Raw genomic sequence first — 22500 nt, 5'->3', positions numbered from 1 at the left:
GTAAGTTGAACAAAAAGGTTCATAATCTTTACAATAATATTGATGACAAATTAAATTACTGGCCTGAATCATTGCTCCTGTTATAAACCCATTGAATTGCAGAAGTGAGACTTGAGTGATTTTAATCTATCGAATGCCAGATGTCAATAGACCCATATCACTCAATGTCTAGACGTGCAAATTAAAGACAATGCAAAGACAAAGCCTTTAATTTCCCCACGGACTCCAAAATGGCCGCTGAGTGATAAGGTGAATGTGGAGCAGTTTAGGAGTCAGTGGGTATTAAAATCAATTTATCATGTTGTGATAAGTCTGTGGAGGATGTCTTAAATAGTTTTGTTAATTTATAAACCCTGCCTAGCCAAAACTAAATTTTATAACTCATACACAGTGTGTCCCTGCAATGACAAAATGGAATTGTGGCATCTACACTGTACATGTAATCCATATCATGAAGACCCAGAGGCAGATACAGGCTGTAGTAGGAATGAAGGGAAAGTCTAAATAGGCAAAGAAATGTACATGTAACATTTTCGTTGTTGCCTAGTTTTATTTTTTTTGCCTGTTTAGGCTTTCCTTCAGTCTCCAGTATCTGCAACAGAGGATGCTAGGATCCTGGCATTTTTGACAAGGGATGTTTGGGATGTTGTTTTGCATTTGCTGATACATGTAAGAAACCTTCAGGACCTAGTAATCTTCAATCACTGACTGGGGCCAGGCTTTTTTCCATGAACATTGTCGACTGCAGGGTGCATAAATAAAAAATTATTGTACATGTAAATGCAGTCCTTGTACATCCAAAGCAGCTTTTTTTCTCCTTAACTTTATAGTTGTTGGAAAAGTATCTTTCATGTACGATTTCTGGATTATTAAATTTTAAAGTAAACCTGATTTAATCTTTCTTAATCTCTTTACAGGTGATTATCATTGAGCCATTCTTTGATTGCTATGTGGCCCAAATATCATTTGCTGGTGGAATTCCCAAGTTTGTCCCTATTAGAGCCGTAAGGATCATTAAAATGTGTTCAGTAGTTGTTAGTCAGAGCGGTTTTCAATTGAGTGTCAAAAGTAATTAGCAAATTGCTTTCAATTGGTTTTTGATTACTTCACTCAGTGATTGGTTCAAAAGTTTCAACCAATCATTGAAACCATGCACATTTTCCCGTGCTTTGTGTTGGTTATGTGTAATTACTTAGAGTTTTGATTGGTTTACGGGATTGTCTCGGTACTTTTTCATTGGCCAAAGTAATTACTTGTACTTTGGTTTTGGTTTTACGACACTCGATTGAAACGCGCTCTATTCATTATCATTTATTATTTTTAATGTGGGAATTCATGTAAACTGAAAGCAATATTTCAGAATTTTAAATTGTGCACAGTGCAATGTTAATTAAGAATAATTATTTAAAATACTGATTGCATATTATTATTACATTCTTTAGGGTACAATATTATTTTGTGTATGTACTCTTTAATACAATGTACATGTAGAAACACAATTTTTCATCTTAAAATTATTATTTTAAATGTTAATAAAAATATACTTACGGTAATTAACCCAAAATTGTTGTCTCAAAATTTACAGTAAATTTTACCATGTGTAAATTTGTCCAGATCACTTTCTGGAAGTTGGAGTTTTTGATTAGGTTGAATAAATTAATTTCTGTGATTTTTCTAATAAATAACTGGCTAGACTAAAACTGGAAAGTAAGCGATGCCATGTACATGGTTATGGTACATTGTAAGTAGGATTTAAAAATACTCGGTGTGTAGCCAGACATGTCAAAAATTTGGTAACACATGTGCCACATGTATTCTTTCTCTAGCGTGAGATCGGACGTAGGCTGATCACATACTCGAAAAACCAAAAGACAAAATCGGGAAAGATCAGGCTTCCAGAGGAATCGTGTACAAGATCAAATTAATGTAAAGATTGTGATTCTGTTTACGTTGGCCAGACATCACGTGCGCTAAAAACACGCGTGAAAGAACAGCAAAGGCCATAGCAACATTGGATGAAAATTCTTTGGTTGCCAAACACCTTATGCTCCACAGTCATGAAATAGATTTGGAGAATGTGGAAATTGTTGACAGGTCACTGACGTGGTGACAAAGACTAATTCTTGAAGCGTGGCACTCCGTGCGAGATGAGAACTCTGTAAACGAACACATAGCGCTGCCTAGCGTATACAAAAACATTAACAACTTCTATCATCATTAATAATACTCTTGAGACTAGCGACTTGTTACCTTAAGGAATTCTTTCGAGATATTTAATATTACGTTACTATACAGGACGCCGTTAAACATTTGCATTTTTTATCCTTTGCTAAGAAGATAACAGTTGTAGCCGAAACATCCGCGACGATAAGAATTTTTAGCCAGTGCAAACCTTTTAATTCCTCTTTTACCAAGTAGGATTTATATACCACACATATCGCAAAGTATCATGTTGGTTTACATTGCATGTATTCTTTCTCTAGGGTGAGATCGGACGTCAGTTTGTAAAGGCTGATCACATTCAAATCTGTATTAAGTTTTTATAAACTCTGAGATTTAGGCAGGGACATTACAGTTACATGTACAGCTGTAGGCTAGGGTTAAATGCTTTGTAACATTTTCTGTGTGATTTTGTTCATCAGAAAGAAAATGCTACGTCAACAAAGGACTGGATTTTGGACAAAGAGGAACTAGAGTCTGCATTTAGCGAAAAGACGAGGGCAATTGTCTTTAACACACCACACAATCCTACTGGAAAGGTGGCCAAAAAAGCTTGATACCTGTGCAACTGTATATTTTCATTAATTGCTGATGTTGGTTGTGGAGTTAAAATTATATAATACCCTACAAAATGTTTTAATTTTAAAATAATACATGTAGTATTATTATTAAGAGTACGACATCTGGGGTCAATAGGCCATTTCCGAGTTGATGTCTGCCTCCTTTTAAAAACGAGTCTACATGTAAGTGCAAAGTTTTTCCTATGAAAATTAGTTTTCATTCATACATGTATGTAAAGTAGAACTAATTATAGTCACAAAACACTTGTTTTGAAGAGGAGGCAGACATCAACTCAGAAAATTTTAATGACCAATTACCGGTAACTGGTTGAAGAGCAACAGACTGAAAAGGGCATGCAGATTTTGCATGTACAGTTATTTTTAGTAATCACCTTTAAATCATCACTGGTTCTGTTGCTTTTACTTTCAATATTATTATTGTTTTCCTTCCAGGATGAAATATTTAATGGTGTAGCTTGGCATGTGGAAAAACCTCAGTTGAAACCCACCCAGCCATCAATCTGAAAGTTTTTTTTCACGTGACCAATTTCTAATGTGGTCTACGTACCTGTTTTTCCTACCTTAAAATTCTTCATTGCTTTTTAGGAATGACAGGACATCTGTTTGAATTACGTGTAAGAATGAGTTACTTTCCTGTTGTAGGTTTTTAGTTTAGAAGAGCTACAGCTCATTGCAGATCTGTGCAAAAAATACAATGTAATTTGTATTAGTGATGAAGTGTATGAATGGCTTGTCTATGATGGAGCAGAGCACATTAGGATAGGTGAGAATTTTCAACTTAGTCTTGTATTCTTCAGGTAGATCAATCAGGTTACAGTTAGATGTACCTTCTGTTAAGATTACACCAATCTAGGGCTTCGTGCAGGCCCAAAGTGTTGGTTTTTTTTAAGAGCTGCATGACTGAGTGTATAAGTGGCTCACAGTGTGTCTTTTCATTGATACAGCCACACTCCCTGGTATGTGGGAGAGGACAATAACTATTGGGAGTGCAGGGAAGACTTTTAGTGTCACTGGGTGGAAGGTAAATTAATTAAAGAATGATCATCATCACATTAGTCTATAGAAGTAAACTGTATAAATAGATAATGTGCAGAGAATGAAACCCTTTTATAAGATGGTGTGGAACATTAAGCAGAAAAACCGTCAGTACAAGCTAGGAAAGGATGAAAAAATTAATGCTCTCATGTAATGTAAGTTCTTACTTGGTGGGGCAGGGTGTTCCACAGAAGGGCCCACCGACTTGATTTTACTTGTAACAGTCATAATAGCTACATTTAGATCTCCCTTTTTAATGATTTTACTTGTAACAGTCATATAGCTACATTTAGATTTGTTTCTACGTATCTACGTATGTATGACTATAGAAGATGTGAGCTGGCATCAAAAGTGAATTCATTATTTTAGTAATCTCTGTTCGTAGCTGTGCAATTCTGAAGCATTTGCAGTTTTTTTTTACCTTGAATGAGTAGTATAATACAGTACTTGCATTCCCATAATTATGGGACTATAATAATCGAAGTATCATGATAAATTACCATTATCAATATGCTTAACCTATTGTCACCTCAAATGCCCTAGGATGCCCCACGTTGACAAGTAAAATCGTCTGGCATTAGACACAGTAAATCTGTTAAGTCTCACTGCCATGTGTCAATGGGTTTAACAATCAAAATAATGTACACAATGTGGTTTATTTCTCTTTTTCAAGTCTTCGTCCATTCATGATTTATTGAAAATGATGTGTTTGAAAGGAAAACTAATTTATTTAAATTTAAAGCAGATTTCTCTTTGTCTTGTACGGTCTGTCAGCTGAAACATATCTAACAGTTTCATTATTTTGATCCTGTCCATTTTTGTTTTTAGCTTGGGTGGTCCATTGCTCCAAAAGAGTTAATTAAAAATATTCAGACTGTGCAGGCACAAGTGACGTACACCCTCCCCACCCCAACCCAGGTATAGGTTCAAAAATTATTTCCATTTTATCATGTTAATTTTTTATCAAACTGTTTTGTACTTTTTGTGAATATGATGTTAAAAGATGGTTGATAAATCAAGCATGCCTTGTGTAGGGAGAGTTGGGTGGCCTGTACTGATCATCTCTTAATGGTGCTGACCCCAGGTTACCCAAACCATGAAAGATTTTGGCGTAACTTTGTTAGAGGCCCTGCATTAATTTGCATGTTGATGCTTTTACAATAACCATTGGTGGGACTTGTCTTAAGTGATCCCAAAATTGATTCCATCCACCCACTTGAATATTCTTATACTTAGTCTAACTGTACTAAGTTATACATGATCCTTTGCCTCTTTTTCAAGGAAGCCCTGGCACAAGCATTTGAACATCAAATCCCACTTATAGGCACTGAAAAATCATATTTTAAAGAACTCAGTGGTATGCTCCAGCAGAAACGTGACCTTATGGCTAAGCTTCTACGGGAGGTTGGTTTTAAGCCGACTATTCCAGAAGGAGGTTACTTTATGATGGCTGACACATCTGATATCGGTGAGAACTCTTATCTATCAAATTACAGTACACATATATATTTATGGGTGGAAGATTGGTGCCAGAGGTTTATTTTAAGGTGGTTCCAGTCAGGCACTTGTCAGGATTTTGCAGTTTGGCTTTTTGTAAGGGCACTGTACACGCTATGCCACTGGCTTGTAAGAGTGTAAGTCAGTGGTGCCAATAGGCCCACATCGCGTGCATAAAATATAATCATGAAAATAAATAGGTCTGTTGGAAGCATGCTTAAGGACGGTGCCTACTAATTAACAATATATTTGCCCCGGTGTGTGATTATGCAGGAAATGTACATGTAGATCTTAACAAGTGTTATTAAAATCCAAAACGAAAATTGGGGGTAACCACGCATTTTTCAAAGAAAATTCATGAATAATATAATAAAAAGCTTTAAAATACAAAGCAATGTATGGCGTTCTTTCTCAAATTGAAACTTAATTGTCTCTCAAAAATGCATGGTTACCCCCAATTTTCTTTTCGGATACCAAGAGTACTTACTAAGATCTACTTTCTCCGGATAGTTTTAAACCTTGCAAAAATATCCCTGTATTAGTAAGCATCACCGATAGGAAATCCGAGTATCTCAAGATGCGCAGAACGTATGCACAATAACAATAGTAGGCACCGGCCTTAAATTTCAAAAAATGAGCCCCAAAATCGGCAAGAATTTGTGACGCTGATGAATATAAATAAATCTGCTTCTATTTCCAAAACGATGGAATTACCTGGTGATCAATACCTCATCTAGGAGAGTGAATTTTTGACTTTGCAGAAAATGGTCAACCTCAAGAGTTGGACGATTGCGATCTTTGTGTCGAATTTGCACATTTCTTGTCGAGTTGAAGGGATCTTCATGTCAGCCTCGATGACAATGTATCACTATTAACAGCTTTATTGGGTTTGACTTCCAAAAAAAAAAAATGAAACACAAAATGGCGGGTGTGAACGGGAAGCGAGGTCCCATGCAAGAATAATTTACGATACCAAAACGATATTGTATATTATTAGGGCTGAAAAACAAAACGCAGCTTAGTGGGCAGTTGTGGAATAAAGCAATGTGTCAATTAGTTACTGCACTGCCACGCTTATGCAATGCGTGCCTATTCTTTAAAGGGGCTAGGTCACGCTATTTTAGGCATTTTCAGCACTGATCGAATGGTCATAGAATTAACTGAAATATCAAAATAACTGCTCAAAACTATAGAAGAATTCTAACAAAGCACAGGGAAGCCAAGAAGGGACATGGATGGACAAAACTGGAGAGGATTGAAATGGATTAAATTTGAAAAACGTCAGCCCAGTGCCCTTTTTCAAATTTATAATTATTCAGTCTGTATCAAAATGTCATTTACAAAGCTTGAAAATCATTCCCAGTTGCGGTGATTTTGCAAATGAAAGACTCTTGCTCTGTCAATTTGACGTTTAGAGCTCATAATTAACAAAATTAAACAAAATTACCTAAAATAGCGTGACCTAGCCCCTTTAATGTCAGTGTAGTGGAAAGGAAAGGAAATGAACTTTACATGTATTTAAGCGTCTAGTCTTCTAGTGCAGGAGCACTAATTGGGGACACTGTAAACTGAAATCAACAAATTAATGCAAATCAAATCAAATTGTTGGTTTTTGAGGAGAGGGGAGAGGGAACCAACAAACTCAACCCACATATGATGGGAATTGAACCAAGGCCACCTTGGTGGGAAGCAAGTGCTCTCGCCACTGTGCCACTGCCTAAAGCTGACAGTTCTGTTGTTGCTAATCTCTTGTGCTCTTGAGCACTACACTACATGTAATTTCCAGGAAAATGACTGATGGTTAAGGGTGCATTCAATTGACCGTATCCTGGAATTTGAATACAATGTATGTGGAATAGAAGTTAAAAATCCTTGGTTTTTACGGAGATTCAAAATTAAAATTCTCATTAATTTTACCTGCTGAAATACATGTACCATTTTAAACATATCTTTATTACCCTTGTTGCTTCAAAATGCCAGACGTAGCGTTTTAAATCATTACTCCACATATTCTCATTCCGGAATAATTGAACGCACCCAATCTAACTCTTCAGTATTGTTTTTATTTTTGACAACTCATTTCATTGTAGATGTGAATTTTGATGAATACGATAAAAGTGACGATCCCCATGACTACAAGTTTGTGCGGTGGTTAACCAAAGAAAAGGTATTTATGCCTGACAAAAGATCAATTATTATAATATTATTGTGAACAATTTGGTTTTAAAATTGCCCTTTGCAGATTCCTGTCACATAGTATGAAATACAGTGTAATATCATTTACAGTAGGATACATTGCAACTGCTGTATAGAAATTTATCATGAAGATTTTTTCACATATTATTTTCAGGGAATCGCTGCTATTCCTCCAAGTGCTTTTTATTCTACACAACACAAGCATTATGGATCCAAGTACATAAGGTTTTGCTTTATCAAGGTTAGAAAACAGAACTTTTTAGGCTTCTCTACGCAATTGCTAAAAGTGTGTTCATAACTGCGAGGATCCTAAATTTATTAACCTGCAAGCATGCTCTCTCTGAGCGGAGGGGGTGAGCCCAACCCCAGTCCCTCAGAGAGCCTGCTCGCAGGCAAGGATCATTGCTTCACTTGATACATTGCTTTCTAGCAATCAATTATTATTATTAGCGGGAAAGAATGGAACACTGCAAGTGGAACTATTAGCACTAATAAAGGCAAATTTTAAGGTAACTTAAGTCACTTTTATTTAACAATGCAAGTTCCTTCAGCTGCTAGGCTGGTATCAATGGAGCCGACTGTATCCTAAAGTTGAAACAGACCTTGAAGTCATAGAGGATCGAACCGCGTGGACCCCTTGCTCCGAAAGCCCCACACTAACCAACTGAGCTGCACCTGTTCCTAAATTAAATTGTAGTCACTGTGGAGCAAAAAAGATACTTGATATTTCTTTCTGATACCTTTTTATATTGAATTTTAGGAGGACAGTACACTGGAAAAGGGTGCTAAGAAGCTCAAAGAATGGAAAGATGAACTAAGCAAATGAGAAGTGACAATTCTACATTAAATGACAATTGAAAAAAGTTTCTAGGAATATTAATTTTAGGGTTACAGTATTTTTTTTTTGTGTGTGTGAGGGGTATTGCATGACTGAGTATAAGGAAAAGCTTTGTGAAATGACTACAGTAGCTCTTTTGGTGTTCATGTAATGGACAAGAGAAAATCCTATTTTATTGAAAAAGGAGGAAAAGCGCATTCAATATTGAAAAATGAATTCTCATTCCGTTTAATATACAGTGTATTGGCAAAGAAATTTGTACAGTAGAATAAGAAAGCCAAGTTGTAATAGGACATTTGCATGATGACACCATTTGACTGCAAGTCCCAGAATCCTTCAAGTTTTGCTTGTCTCATACGATAGAGTTAATGTTATTTTTACCCTACTGGAAATACAAAATTTAAATAAGAAAAGAAAAACAAATTGAATTCTGGTAGTTGTAGTCAAATGACGCTATCATAAAAGCTGTTTGTATAGCTCCATTTTTGAAGAATCTTTAGGGGATTTGTTGGTGTACCTTTTGAATTGACAACAATCAAATGGAACTCGGAAAAAATGTGAAACCTCGATGGGATTTGAATCAATGCCCCTTGAAGAGCTAGCTGGATGCTTTGACCGAACTGAGCAACTGGAGACCCAACTCTAAGTCTTATCTGTGGGCTTTTGACTAGAACCACATTTGGTCAGACCAACAGCGCATGCATTGGAATAATGTTATAGCATGGACATTCAAAGTGCATGTGCAAAATCATAGTGGCTAACAGAATTCCCTAAAATCGACATCAAGCTGCCAATATAATCTGCAACAGAGGGACCCCATCCTCCAAGCCAAAATTAGTGTGCTGCTTGCCTGTGGACTCACAGCAATAATATTAGACTAAGTATGCCTCAAAATTACATTGCATGACGACAATGATTCTTTGAAATAACTGACGCAAAGATCTTTCCTGTCAACCATCCAAGCTGCGATAAATACATCAAAACTGATATAAAAGACATGGAGAACATAACTACCAAATGCAACTCGATAAAAATCAGATGGGGTTTCTCTTTCATATGATGTTCTTCTCACATGTTTTAAAAGGGAAAGCTATTTTGATATGGTCCAATCAAAGTCATAAAATTTTACAATATAATCTCAACTATGAAATGCTGTGCAGGATTTAGTAGTCGTCATTTTGTACAATATGCATGCATACAGGGCAATTTAATTTTGAAGATTTGCACAGTTGGGTTCAACAAGGGAACTAAATTACTCTACAGGAAAATGAATAAATTAATATTAATTAAACCTTTTTAGAGGATGAAATATTAATTTGTTGTTTGCTTTATAATGCAATATGGGGTCTCAGGGAGTAGCGTCCCTGCCTTCCTTCTCAAAATCGTCGGAGAGGCTTAGTCTCGGGACCACTCGTGTCCGAAAATCAAGGTTGGGGGTAAGCAAGGGCATGCTCCCTGTAGAAACTATGCGCTCAAATAAAACCCTCATGATGACACCGGGAAAACATAGGCACCGGCCAGCCCAAAGGCTGGGGTGGGCCGCACTTGCCTACCACAAACAGAAAGGTGCAACCCCTGACCTTGGGCTGCACAAGCACTGCTTGCAGAATGATGGAAAGCCTGATGAGCGGCTTCGCAAGGTGGTTTCACCCTCAACTCTGATTGGAGGGTCGTGTTGCCAGCGCGCGGTCAAATTCAAATGGACCAATCAGAGTTGAAGGTGAAACCACCTTGCAAAAGCCCTTGCGAGCGGCCGTTGTTGACTGCCGGCAGTCAGTGGTAGTGATTGGGGCAGAAGGTGAAGTGTCTGTAAGGTAGATCCATGTGGTATCTGTGGGAAGCGAGTAATGGCAAATTCAGTGTTGTGTGTGAAATGTGGGAAATGGATCCATGGAAGATGCTCAAAAGTAAAGAGGGTGACCTCGAGGTTGGGGAGAGATTTTGTGTGACATGGAGGATGCAAGAAGCAAGCTGATGGATTCGTGGAACCGGTGGAGGAGTTATGTGAAGAGGTGGAAACGGTGAGAGGTTTCTGTTATTTGGGGGATAGGGTGAATACAAGTGGTTGGCTGTGAGGCAGCTGTGACAGTAAGAGCAAGAATTGGCTGGGTGTAGTTCAGGGAATGTGGAGATTTGCCGAACTCAAAAAGGTTCTTGATGAAGGTGAAAGGAATGGTTTATCGGAGTTGTGTAAGAGTGGCGATGTTATATGGGAGTGAGACATGGTGTCTGAGGGAAAATGGGATCGCAATTTTGAGAAGGACTGAGAGAGCAATGTGTGGTGCAAAACTGATGGAGAAAAAGAGGACAGAGGACCTGATGGAGATGTTGGGATTGAAGGAAACAGTGGTTCAGATGGCAAAGGCAAATGGAGTGAGATGGTACGGGCACATGTTGAGGAGGGATGATGGGCATGTTCTGAGAAAAGCGTTGGAGTTCAAAGTGAAGGGCAAGAGGAAGCGAGGACAACCAAAGAAGACATGGAAGACGCAAGTGGAGAAAAAGGACACGATGGAGAGTGGGAGTTAAAAGGATTGCTGACAAAGTGGGGTAAATCCGGCCACCCCCATTTATGGGGATAAACCCAGATGAAAATTGGATTGATTGAGTGACTTACCAGAGGTACATGTAACTTCTCAAGCCATCATATTTGGTAGGAAATTCAACTCTAGTTCATTTTTCTATCAGGAAATGTTATGTTTCAGTGCCCAGAAAGTCATTTGTGAATATCAGATGGATTACTAATATATTATAAAGAATGGCCTCAAAATGAAAAATAAAAGTAATGTGCCTTAGTTTATTAGTGACTAAATGTGTCCTGTTGACTGTCTTATGTGCTCCGTAAAAATGAATTAATTTTTAAATTTTGAAAAGAAAAAATATTAAGGTTATCACTTTTCAAGACATGCTACCACATACCCCCGACCTTGCATTAGTAGTAGTGGGGTCAACACTTTGTTACTCAAGGCTTACAGACAGAATTGAAATGGTAAGACACTGTCACAATACACTGTATGCTATTTTGTATACTCAGAATCTACACAAAAAGAGAAAGAAAACAAAAATCCCAAATGAGTCGTTCTCCATTTGTGTTGATGGGCATCTGCAGGTAGACTGCTAGCAGTCTCGAGCCACCTGCTTTAGTCACACGTGTGAGTTGGGGAGAGACTGGGAGCTCAACTGACTTAGAAGGAACTGCTAGCCATCTATCTGCAGATGTTTACATGTAGAAATAGTATTTCAAGTAATGTTTCTCTCATCTCCAAGCTGCACTGTAGACCTTTTCACCCCATGGATGAGGAAAATCATCTAGCATTAATTAGACAGAGAATCTTTAAAGGAATAATAATTACTATATAATTATTCTAGACTTACAGGGTTCGTGTTGGATTTTGTCTATAAAATTCCAGGAGTATTCAAGGAGTTTTCAAGAACCAGAAATTGAGTTTTCAAGGAGTCTTTATAAGAAGATTTCTATGCCATACATGGTGTTTCATTGTTTTCTTTGCTGAAAAAGCCTACCTCTCCAGGGCTTTTCAAGGACTTCAAGGAGTAGCATAAACCATGTCCTTAGTTTCCACTTGTGTGGAATTTAGTAACCATGTCTCTTAACTGAAAGAAAGATTACATTTTTTTTTATAGTTTGGGACACCAACATGGACACATTGATGTGAAAACCAAGGATTGCCACAGTTCCCCAAATGTTATAATTTACTGTCTGGGATTTTGAGATTTGGTGATTTCAGAATTGCAGAACTTGATGAGAAATCACCAACTGTGATGAATGATTTACAAGAGACCATCCTTGATAAGAGGACTTGTTGGTAAAAGAAAGCAGCTGTGCATTGTACGTACACTTAATCGGGAAGGAAGTTTTTGCTTTCTTTGAGGTTGTGACACATCGCCTTTCTTCCCTGCTGGCCATTGCAAATTTTGCTCGCAGTGTTTCAAAACAGTCAGTAATATTTCCACAGGCTCCAGTCTCATAGTCAGTGAGAATTTCTTGTGCCCTATTGCTATGAGCGATTCACAGAAGGCATTAAAACTGAGAGCTGCCCGACCAGAATCGCCTACTGGATGACGACGACTCATGTTGATGAACATTATGTCAAACGCAGCAAGAGTGAAGCCAAAGTCAGTTAGATGACATCGCCTGTTGAAAGCAATACATATGATAACCTTAAATTACTACCTGAGTGATACTGCAGCTATGGTCTGCATTTCTTTCGAACAAACTAATTTGAGCCATGAAGTGGAAAAAACAAGAAGCTGTAACATATTACAGCCAGACAACCAGGCAGAAATTAATTTCAAATTTAGGGAGCTGTACTATGGGATGATAATTTGGTCTATTGCATTGGCCTAACACAGCATGACATACACTGTATGCTAGTTCATATTAATTCTCGAAAAATCAAAATAGTTGGTGTAAAATAACTGTGCATGTCAGGTAATTGAATATTGTCCACTGTACATCCCTGGCCATAATAAACATGCAAGCATGTACAGTGAAGCCATCAGCCTTATCAGAACATATTACTTGAAAAACGGTGCAGGTACATGTAACATTATGCTAAAAATAATTGACTTTTAGGTGAAAGTCTCAAACTCATATTTTATTCTGAAACTTACCCAATAACATTGAAATCGTGACCACAAAAGAATGTACAGGAAAAACTTAAAGTGAACTTCAGTCCACAATATCATTTTTAAATAGTGGCAGTTAACATCTTGCCTTTTTACCAGCCAGCACCTGACTTCTAAATGGGTGACAAGAAAATGAGGAAGACATCATGGTAATTAAGACTCTCAGTATTAATTTTGGGTGGCTAGTCCAATTTGTTTTCCCACTGGTCTTATTACATGCAAATTAATATTGGCCAGACACAACCGAAAATATTTAACCTACCTTGCCATCATTCTGAAAGATGTAGGACCCATTCTGGTAGATGTTCGAACACCCACGAAGTGTCTAAACAATGTGACGCACCGTTCCACAACTCGATGGTGATCCAATTGGGAAGCCAGCTTGGGATAAATTTGGTGCAAGCAACCTGCAATCTCTGGAGGACTGTCATCCCTGCAACAGCAAGTGTCATGATAATCGCTGAACTCATTTTATAATCAACACAGTGCTTACTACAAGTATTTAATTTAATGTTTAAATTCTCTGCAATTTACATCAAATCTGTTTTCTAGTATTTACACGTTTCATTCTTTCAATAATTTATCGTTGATCTTCCTATACATGACTAGCTCTTTGCAGGACCAGCTAATAATTATAGTAATTTTTTTGTGAAATCAGAAATTCTCTCAATTAAATCAACAAAAATTTAATGTCGAATAAATATATTCTAAGTAAAATGATCAAGGTTCCCGCATCGTATCAATAATATTCTGAATGATTGTTAGCATTTCTTGGAGATGTAAAAGGAGAAAGGAATAGAAAAGCAAAGGCCTTTAATAATATCCAAACGATAATAATGTTGGGATAACATTTTTTGGAACACAACAGCAATAACCCATTCGAACGGGTGACAATTGTTTTCGCACTGATAGCCCAAGCCATTCGAACAGATGCAATTTTTTTTTCGAACTGATAGCCCGAGCCATTGGAACGGATGCCCAATCCGTTCACATGGCTAATGCACGGCACACACATGGCTATCTGTGAGAAAACGGCAAACTGTAAGGAACATATTCTTACAAATCACCTAATAATAGACATTGTCTAAACTAATTAATCATGGAGAAAAATATTCAAAAGGAGGCATCCAAATTTTTTTCTTTAGATTTTCATACTCAAGTCTTTTGAACCCACGGATTTTGTTAAGTTTTCCCTAACAATAGCCTGCGTGGCAGGCGTTAAAAGGGGAGGGAGAGGGCACCCTAGGATGTTCCCAGTTGACAAGTAAAATCATTTAGCTGGCATTAGACAGAGTAAAATCTGTTAAGTCTCACTCCCGGGAAACAGTGGGTTAAGGAAGGTTGTCTCAGGAGGGTGTTGATTGCTCTTCAATCAACACCCTCTCTACTTAAATTCCATCCAATCTACTCTACAGTGTATCTGTCTTAAGGATGGTCATCAAAAGCAACAAACATCATTGAACTCTTTCTATATACTTACATTCTCTTATGCTGCCATGCTAGCAACATGGAGTCTTTGACAATTGGAAGTTTAATCTCCATGTCTGTTGCACTAATAACATGCTCAACTTTCCCAGGACTAACTTCTTCTTCATGATCAATTCTTAAACTTGGACTTGAGTTCACTTCAAGAAGAAAAGGCTTAAGATTTTTGTCCAGTAAAATGTCAAAACCTAAGATTTGAAAACACTTCAATTTTTGCTTCAACTCTGCACTCATGACCTGGTTCTGAAGTTTTAGGATTGGTACTAGAGCAATCATAGTCTGGCAAACAACCTTGTCAATGTCAGCCCACAGACGCTTTATGTCACAGCCTTCTTTTGCCAGTTTTCTGAAGACTGCACTAAGCTTTTGCTTACTTCCTTTATCACCGGCATCACTTTGAACATATCCTGAGCTGTACTTGTTCAAGGAATAGTTCGTTAAGTGCATGTATGTCTTGAATATGTTTTTGGGTGTTGGTGGATGGTAGTGCTCTGTGCAGAAGCGTACCATTCCTTCCCGACAAATGTACACCTGCAATGGGTCTAAGCTCTTCAATACAACATAAATTCTCAAGTCAAATTTAAACTTGTCCAAAAGATAGGGATCTGCTATATATTCTTGCACAACAGATGGCCTTGCGAAGGATGCATCCAGATTAACATCATGAACATTCTGTGTTAGGAAAATTCCCTCACCCTGGGATCCACCATCAGGTTTTAAGATAAAAGTCTGTGACTTCTTTTTCTTCGAAGCATAAGCAAGAAGTTCACCATATTCCTCAGGCAGGATCCATGTTTTAGGGTAGAAGGTGAACTCATGAGGAAAAAGTAGCTGAAGGCGGTTGATTTGTCTTGTCAGCTGTATTTTGTGGGCAGCGTCTGACATGCCTGCCAAAGGAAAAAAGACATGTAATAAGATAACTATCAGTTTAGCATACAGTCATGTACATTATATAGTGCACACATTGTCAAATCAGGTATTTCAAGGCATGTCTACTCCATTTCAAGTGATGTCAACAGTGAGCAGTGTATGTTCTGCTTGAGTGTGATGGCTCATTTAATTAAGACAATAATAATGAATTTTTTTAAGTGTCAAGTCTTCCAGCGCTTAAATATAGAGCACTAATTGAGTACAATGTACATGTACATTATAAACGCAAACCAAATGTTGGCATTTGAGGACCAAGGAAAACCGCAGTAACTGGGGAAAAACCTCTGGGAGAAGAGTAGAGAACGAATAAGCTCAACCCACATGTGTCACCGAGTCCAGGAATCAAATCTGGACCGCATTGGTGAGATACTTTCGTGGGAGGCAAGTGGCCAGACTCACCAGTGCAGGGTTGCAGCAGTGCCATCACGCAATGTCAATGATGTAGAGACTCCTTGCAGAAAACCCAGAGGTGGGACCACGCCCTTCAAAATAGGGGTGGCAATTATGGTACCTCCAAAATCTTGGCACTTGCAAACTTTTCATCTGATCTCAAAGTCTCATTTATATCACATGTATTTTCAATTGGTGTGAACTGAGTTCACTTGCATGTTTTGGTCTCAGGGTCTTGGACTTTACCATTTGCCACCCCTTGTTTTGGCTTGGATTCCACAAGAATTAACCTATGAGCCCCTGAGAAAGGAGTTGAAAAGAGCTAAGATGATAGAGAATAAAGTGTAGAAACAGGGACCTTTTAAAGGACAGGTGTGTGAGAATAATAATTATTGCAGTACATTTTGTCACCAAAATGTCACAAACGACATGGGGAGGAGAATTGGGAGTAATGGGTCCAAATGGTGCCAAACTGACTTGTTTACATCCAATAATGATCAAGGTGTGTTTTACAAGTATTTCATCTCACCAAAAAATTTGCTTAGTTGTCCAGTTTCTACATAATCCGGTATTTCAAAGTTTCCACCAAGCCAATAAAAGTCACATCCAGTTTGCCTAGCCACAGGAATCTGAAACGGGAAAGGTTTCTTGTTTACCGATATTGTACTTACATGTATCTTTGCAGTTTCCACTTTACAAATAAAATTTTTTGGGTCTCAAAAAACGTAAGGCATACTTGACTCTTGCTGTATGCAATTATGCCCTGTATTCCGAAATTTAGCTGACTAAGACTTCAATCAGTGCTCTATTGAAGATCTCCCAGGGGAGAGGGGGACCTTGATCCCTCTAAAATCACCTTCAAACAATATTTTGTTCTTGGGTCTTTTATCCCTGAAAGGTGATATTGATATTTTGTCTTTGTTTCCCTGTTCCCCTGTTCAAATTAGCCATGTTCCCCTGGGACATTACTAAACAACGAAACAGCAAAACGAAGCACCAAAACACCATGTATGACCCCACCATACATTGAATACTAACCGACAAAGGTTGGAGTTGAGATTAAGCATCGTTTTTGGCCTAATAAGTTACTGCTCCTAATCTCAGTCTTAATCTGAATCCTAATCTCAATGAATTAGGAGCAATAACGTTTTAGGCTTAGGCCTAAAATGATATTTAATCTCACATCCAACCTTTGTCGGTTAGTATTCAGTGTATGGTGGGGTCATATATGGTGTTTTAGTGTTTTGTTTGGCTGTTTCTGTGTTTCGTGGTTTAGTAATGCCCATTCCCCTGGGATACCTTCTCTATTTTATCATCATCATAGAGCACGCGCGAAGAAAATATCTCCATTCTGTCCTGTCTTTTAGTTGAATAACAGCCCAGCATCTCCACCCAAATTCAATCCTCTCTTTTTGTACCATCCTACACCACATAAGACATGCCCTATCCACTCCTATCTTGCAGCTCTAATTTCCATAGATTTCCCTGGGGCATACATTGCTCTCAGCATGCAACCCTAATCTTCTTTCTAGGGTGGACTAGGGACTCCTTCCTAGTGACAGCTTCCCGCAGGGTAATTTGGTTACCACTATTCATGTTTCCATCTCTTTAATAGTGGAGAAGAGCTTGGCTGAGACCCTCCTCCCCTCCAACCCCTGAAACAGTTTAATTTCTAGCTCGTGTTTCCGTAAACAAAAGGGTTTTACGAGAGTGGGTGGTTAGCCCCCAGCTCAATCCCCAACATGGAGGATCAGGGGTTTCTCTCAGGGTTTTCTCTCAGGGTTTTTCTTCCCCTAGCCACAGGAATCTCATTATATGGAGGCACCAGAAACTCGCCTCTCGCCTTTGCTGCTTTTATATATCCAGAGTTACGAGGTGGACGTGCAGCATCTGACTCTCTGGCAGAGCCTATGAACAGTGAGCCTTCCCCGGCACTTAAAAAGGAGCATGTAGTGACATCAGTACTCCTAACTGGGACCCTTTACCAGCCTTTCACCCCATTTCTCTATTTTATGTTAAGCTAAAAATTCACACCAACAGAGACCAGCCCTGCATCACTTACGTAACTAATCCATGGGCAATAATTAATAATAATCATTTTACGATATTTCATGTTAAAATGTCTCAAAGAACCATCAATCAACACAAACACTGACTGTTAGCTGAGTAAGACATTCACAATATCCGTGTCTGGTTACAACGAGATTTACCATCATGTTTCCATAAAAAGATGTCTGCTCAGCACTAAATTAAGAAAGCAGGAAAATTCTCTCACTCCACTAGCAAGGAACGGTTGAGCTGGGGGAGGTGGGGCTGATTTCAAGCAGAAAATAGAAATTTAAAAATAATTTTAAAACCCATAAAACATAAAAAAAGAAAACTTACCGAAGGAAAAACAAAACAAAATGAGCAAAGCATTAAGACAAACATGTACAGATTTAAAGCCGGAATATATGCAAGGCTGGGATATATGACTGTATTTAGTTATGTCATATATGTATCCAGTGACAAATAAGAAGTAAAACATCTGTCATTTTACAGTTGATCCACATTTCTTTTTTTTTGATATCTCGTCGTGAATGCTGAAAGTAGCATTTCCGAGCGTCAAGATTTCAAAATTTTCTGGCGGACAATTCCCCCAGAACCCCCTACGCTCCGCTGTCCCTGCTTGCTTCTCTATTTTAAGAACTTGAAGTTGCTCGATTATCTGTAGCTAACAGGCACTAAATGGACTAAGATCTCTCTAGTTTCTTTAATTTGTTGGCAGCCTATTTTAATCTCGTTACATATGTTGATCCAAGGGTCGCCCCAATTTAGTTACGTCTTATTTACCGTATAAAAGAAGAACCCATTTCAAATAGAGCTGATAAACAGTATTTTAAGTCTAAGAACCCATTTTAAAAGGGTTAGCTTTCAACATTTGAAAGCTAACCGTTTTAAAATGGGTTCTTAGACTTAAATACTGTTTATCAGCGCTATTTGAAATGGGTTCTTAGACTTAAATACTGTTCATCAGCGCTATTTGGAGAAAATTGGTCAAAATTTTTGACTGCCGGGTATCTAGTTTTTTGAAAACACTTCCCGGCTGCCGGGTATCTAGACACTTCCTCGAACCGAAATGATATCAACACTATTAAATTTTCGAATTACAAATGTACTTAAAATAAGGTATTAACTGTTTTGCTTCAGAGCAAGCCTTTGAAGAAACTATCTATTAACCACTTCGTTGCTTGAGATTTGAAATTAAGAGATTTCATCAAAATCTTTGAATTCTTCGACAGCGCTCGTGCATGTGCGTCGAAAATTTGTGACTTCTCAAATATTTGTTTTTTGATACACCGCACGCGCGACTGTACGTGATTTACCTTGAAGAAGTTGTCAACGATGCTAAACGCTAAATAAATCAACGTTACTGTTTCTTTATTGACATTATGTAAAAACGTTTTGTTGACACAACGTGTTGATCAAAGATTAAAAACGTAATTGGGAACAACAAATTAATGTTCCATGGCTGTGCTCTTGCAACGTTTGGAATTGAAACAATGGTTATTTCCGCCAGCTACAGGGAAAACAACTTAGAGTGGACCAGGATGGAGAGAGAGTGGATGATCTAAACCACGACCTGAAGAATGAAATCAGTGCAAAATATATACCGTGTACAAACCTCGCGCCAGCCCAACTCCTTAATGGCAAGACGCACAACCTCACCGCCTGTTCGTGCACGCGAGGTGTCGACAGACGGGCCATGAGGAATTTTTCTTCGTCGGTTCTTTGCTTTTCCTCTCTTTCCTTCCACGTTGAGCTCAGAGATCAACTTTTTCGGTTTCTTGGGATCCTTGGTTCCATGTTGCGAATGAGTCACACTGGCCTTAGCAACGATGTAATTATCGCTCTCATTTTGCCATTTTTGCCCTCGAATTGGTGTAACTAAGCGAGGAAGCTTCCGTGAAACAAGTGGCTGGATTTGAGTGGTGGAAACTACTCTGTCCAATTCAGGATCGTCCGATTTCATGTTTGATGGGGAATCGTGGACACCTCTTCACAACTTTGGTGGTATCGCGGGCCCTAAAAGCACTGCGGTTTTCCTCCTACCCAACCCTGTCAGCCAGTAGGTGAGGGGGGTAAGTACTTCTGAGGGGTACCGGGACGAACTCAGACCGGTCAACCACGTTCCCAGAGCTTTTGTCCGCCGAGGGGAGGGTGATGAATCGAGGCTGCCCTTGTTGATCTTCGGTCAACACTGCTGTTAGTTTTTCACACGCCCAATACCGTATATATAGCTTTCGCCCGTGACATAAATTTCTAATTTTGTAGTTCCTTAATCACATGTTTCTTGCATGTTGAACTCAATTAATCACAGATCATAGTTTAGAATGTTATTTTGGTAGTTTTGTACTTATTTTATGTTCAAGTTAGTTTGAATAATAATAAACGAGCTAAGGTCCGAGATTGTGCGTAGCTCAGGTGGCAGTCACGTCAGTTCCAGAGTGACGGTGCAGCCACTGCAAACGATCGATTGCCCATTGTCCTTAACGGGACAAGGAGGAGACCATTGGTGGATCGCAAGTTATACTTGGACCCAGATTACAACTCAACTAGATTGGTTATGTAGTCTGGCGCAATGCCAGGCAACGCTTTAAGAACAAATAAAATAATCTTGTACTGGGTGTGCTCCTTGACTGGAAGACAGTGTACTGAATCAAGAAGTAGCGGCGGGATATGTCAGTGGCGCAGCGCACAGCAAACTAGCCTTGCAGCAGCATTCAAGACACGTTGTATCTTATGCAAATGACAAGCAGGAAGACCATACAACAAATTGTTGCAGTAATCTAGGCGTGACGTGATGAACGCATGCACTAAGAAAGGACGGTGCCTACTATTGTTATTGCGCATACGTTCTGCGCATCTTGAGATACTCGGATTTCCTATCGGTGATGCTTACTAATACAGGGATACTTTTGCGCGGTTTAAAACTATCCGGACAAAGTAGATCTTAGTAAGTACTCTTGGTATCCAAAATGAGAATTGGGGGTAACCACGCATTTTTCAGAGATAATTAAGCTTCAATTTGAGAAAGAACGCCATACATTGCTTTTTATTTTAAAGCTTTTTACAAATATTATTCATGAATTAACTTTGAAAAATGTGTGGTTACCCCCAATTTTCTTTTCGGATCTCAATAACATTTGTTAAGATCTACATTTCCTGCATAATCACACACCGGGGCAAAAATATTGTTAATTAGTAGGCACCGTCCTTATCCTCAGTACTAAGATACTTACGCATGCGGCAAATATTTACGCAGATGATAGAAAGCTGCACCACAGACCTTAGTGATATGTGTAGACATGCTAAGCGTGGAGTCAAACCACGAGCCTAGATTTCTAACGCATGTATCAGCTTGAATTACGTCATTACCTACTGTAATACTGCCTGTGTTAACTTAAGCTAGTTCCTGTTTGGTTGCTATGAAAGGGAAATCAGTCTTATCGTCGTTCAGCTTTAGGTGGTCATGGACCATCCACTGGTGCAGGTCATCAATGCAGCGGCGCATTGCTTCGACTGCTGCCTCACTCTCATCTGGGGAGAAGGCAAGATAAAGCTGGGTGTCGTCCGCATAGCAGTGAACATCGGGAAGGTGCCTTTCAACGACATCGAACCGCTTGCTCGTATAGATAGTAAACAGCAAAGGGCAGAGGCAGCTACCTTGTGGAACGCCATGCTTAAGCGGAAATGTATTAGAAAGTCCTCCATTCACACTAACACGTTGAGATCTCTCAGAAAGGTAGGACTTAAACCATTTCAGTGCGTCATCAACGACCCCAAACCTCGAATTCAGGCGATCCAGGAGAACCTCGTGCTGTACCGTATCAAACGCGGAGCTAAGGTCGAGAAGTATCAATAATGTGACTTTCTGTGCTTCCATATTCAGTAAGATGTCATTCTTGACCTTTAGAAGGGCAGACTCAGTGCTATGGCGGAGTTTCTAAGCAGACTGGAGTTTGAGGTGCAATATGTTGATATACATGTGGTGTATTAGCTGGGCAGCTGCCACCTTCTCTGCTAGCTTGGAAACATACTGCAGGTTGCTCACTGGGCGAAAGTTCTTGTGATCAACATCTTCACCTTTGCCAGGTTTCAGTAACGGCAGCACAAGGGCACGCTTTCAGTCAGAAGCGAAAATGCCAGAGTCCAGTGAAAATTTGACCATTTTGGTAATTATTGGTAGCAGAACATCTAACACCTTTAACAGCACAGAGGTGGATAGGGGGTCGACGAGACACGCCTTTTTAGGGGCATCTTTGATAATTTGAGCCACTTGGTGTTGAAACAATGGTTTGAATGAAGCCAGCGGATCAAGTACAAACTCTTCTTGGATGGCATGCTGGTCATCAGTAGGCAGCATAGACTTCTGATCGTCAAGACACAAACTGATATTATCAATCTTCCGTACGAAATAGTTGCCAAATTTGTCAGCGAGATCATTAGATGGTAAATGGAACCACATAAGAAGACGTAAGAATACACAAGAACACTATACCACACGGCTTAAGCTGATGATACACGGTTCAACATTTGTTGATAAACAAATGTTGCAGCTCTTTTTCAACAAATGTTGAACAGTGTGTCGTGTCATGTTGAATGTTAAAATATGCCATTCAACACGTTGAATGTTGTTGA

At 38.9% G+C, this 22500-nt stretch overlaps 2 protein-coding genes across 4 annotated transcripts in view; one reads left to right on the top strand and one right to left on the bottom strand.

Moving 5' to 3' along the window:
* LOC138027733 (kynurenine aminotransferase-like) overlaps positions 1-9658 on the top strand; it is a 21014-nt gene extending 11356 nt beyond the window's left edge. For both annotated transcript variants that reach the window (XM_068875341.1, XM_068875347.1), the window contains exons 7-15: positions 918-1004; positions 2643-2759; positions 3444-3564; positions 3746-3822; positions 4665-4754; positions 5118-5304; positions 7424-7500; positions 7684-7770; positions 8290-9658. In XM_068875341.1, the coding sequence (XP_068731442.1) occupies positions 918-1004; positions 2643-2759; positions 3444-3564; positions 3746-3822; positions 4665-4754; positions 5118-5304; positions 7424-7500; positions 7684-7770; positions 8290-8355 (909 nt within the window). In that variant the 3' untranslated portion in view covers positions 8356-9658. The remainder of the gene's footprint in view (positions 1-917; positions 1005-2642; positions 2760-3443; positions 3565-3745; positions 3823-4664; positions 4755-5117; positions 5305-7423; positions 7501-7683; positions 7771-8289) is intronic.
* A 1486-nt stretch (positions 9659-11144) lies between these two features.
* Positions 11145-19903, bottom strand: LOC138027718 (tubulin polyglutamylase TTLL11-like). Of its 2 annotated transcripts, none has more exons than XM_068875324.1 (5): positions 19484-19903; positions 16349-16448; positions 14495-15386; positions 13277-13447; positions 11145-12520 (listed from the first exon to the last, which is right to left on the bottom strand). In XM_068875324.1, the coding sequence occupies exons 1-5, from the start codon at positions 19829-19831 to the stop codon at positions 12157-12159; spliced, it is 1875 nt and encodes a 624-aa protein (XP_068731425.1). In that variant the 5' UTR covers positions 19832-19903; the 3' UTR covers positions 11145-12156. The 2 variants fall into 2 exon arrangements, with proteins under 2 accessions (XP_068731425.1, XP_068731433.1); XM_068875332.1 differs by lacking the exon at positions 19484-19903 and adding an exon at positions 18205-18422.
* Between the last annotated feature and the right edge of the window lie 2597 nt (positions 19904-22500).

Source organism: Montipora capricornis, chromosome 2 (assembly GCF_036669925.1).
Source record: "Montipora capricornis isolate CH-2021 chromosome 2, ASM3666992v2, whole genome shotgun sequence".
NCBI lineage: Eukaryota > Metazoa > Cnidaria > Anthozoa > Scleractinia > Acroporidae > Montipora > Montipora capricornis.
Note: the sequence above shows the minus strand (reverse complement) of the source record. Positions and strands in the feature narration are given on the sequence as shown.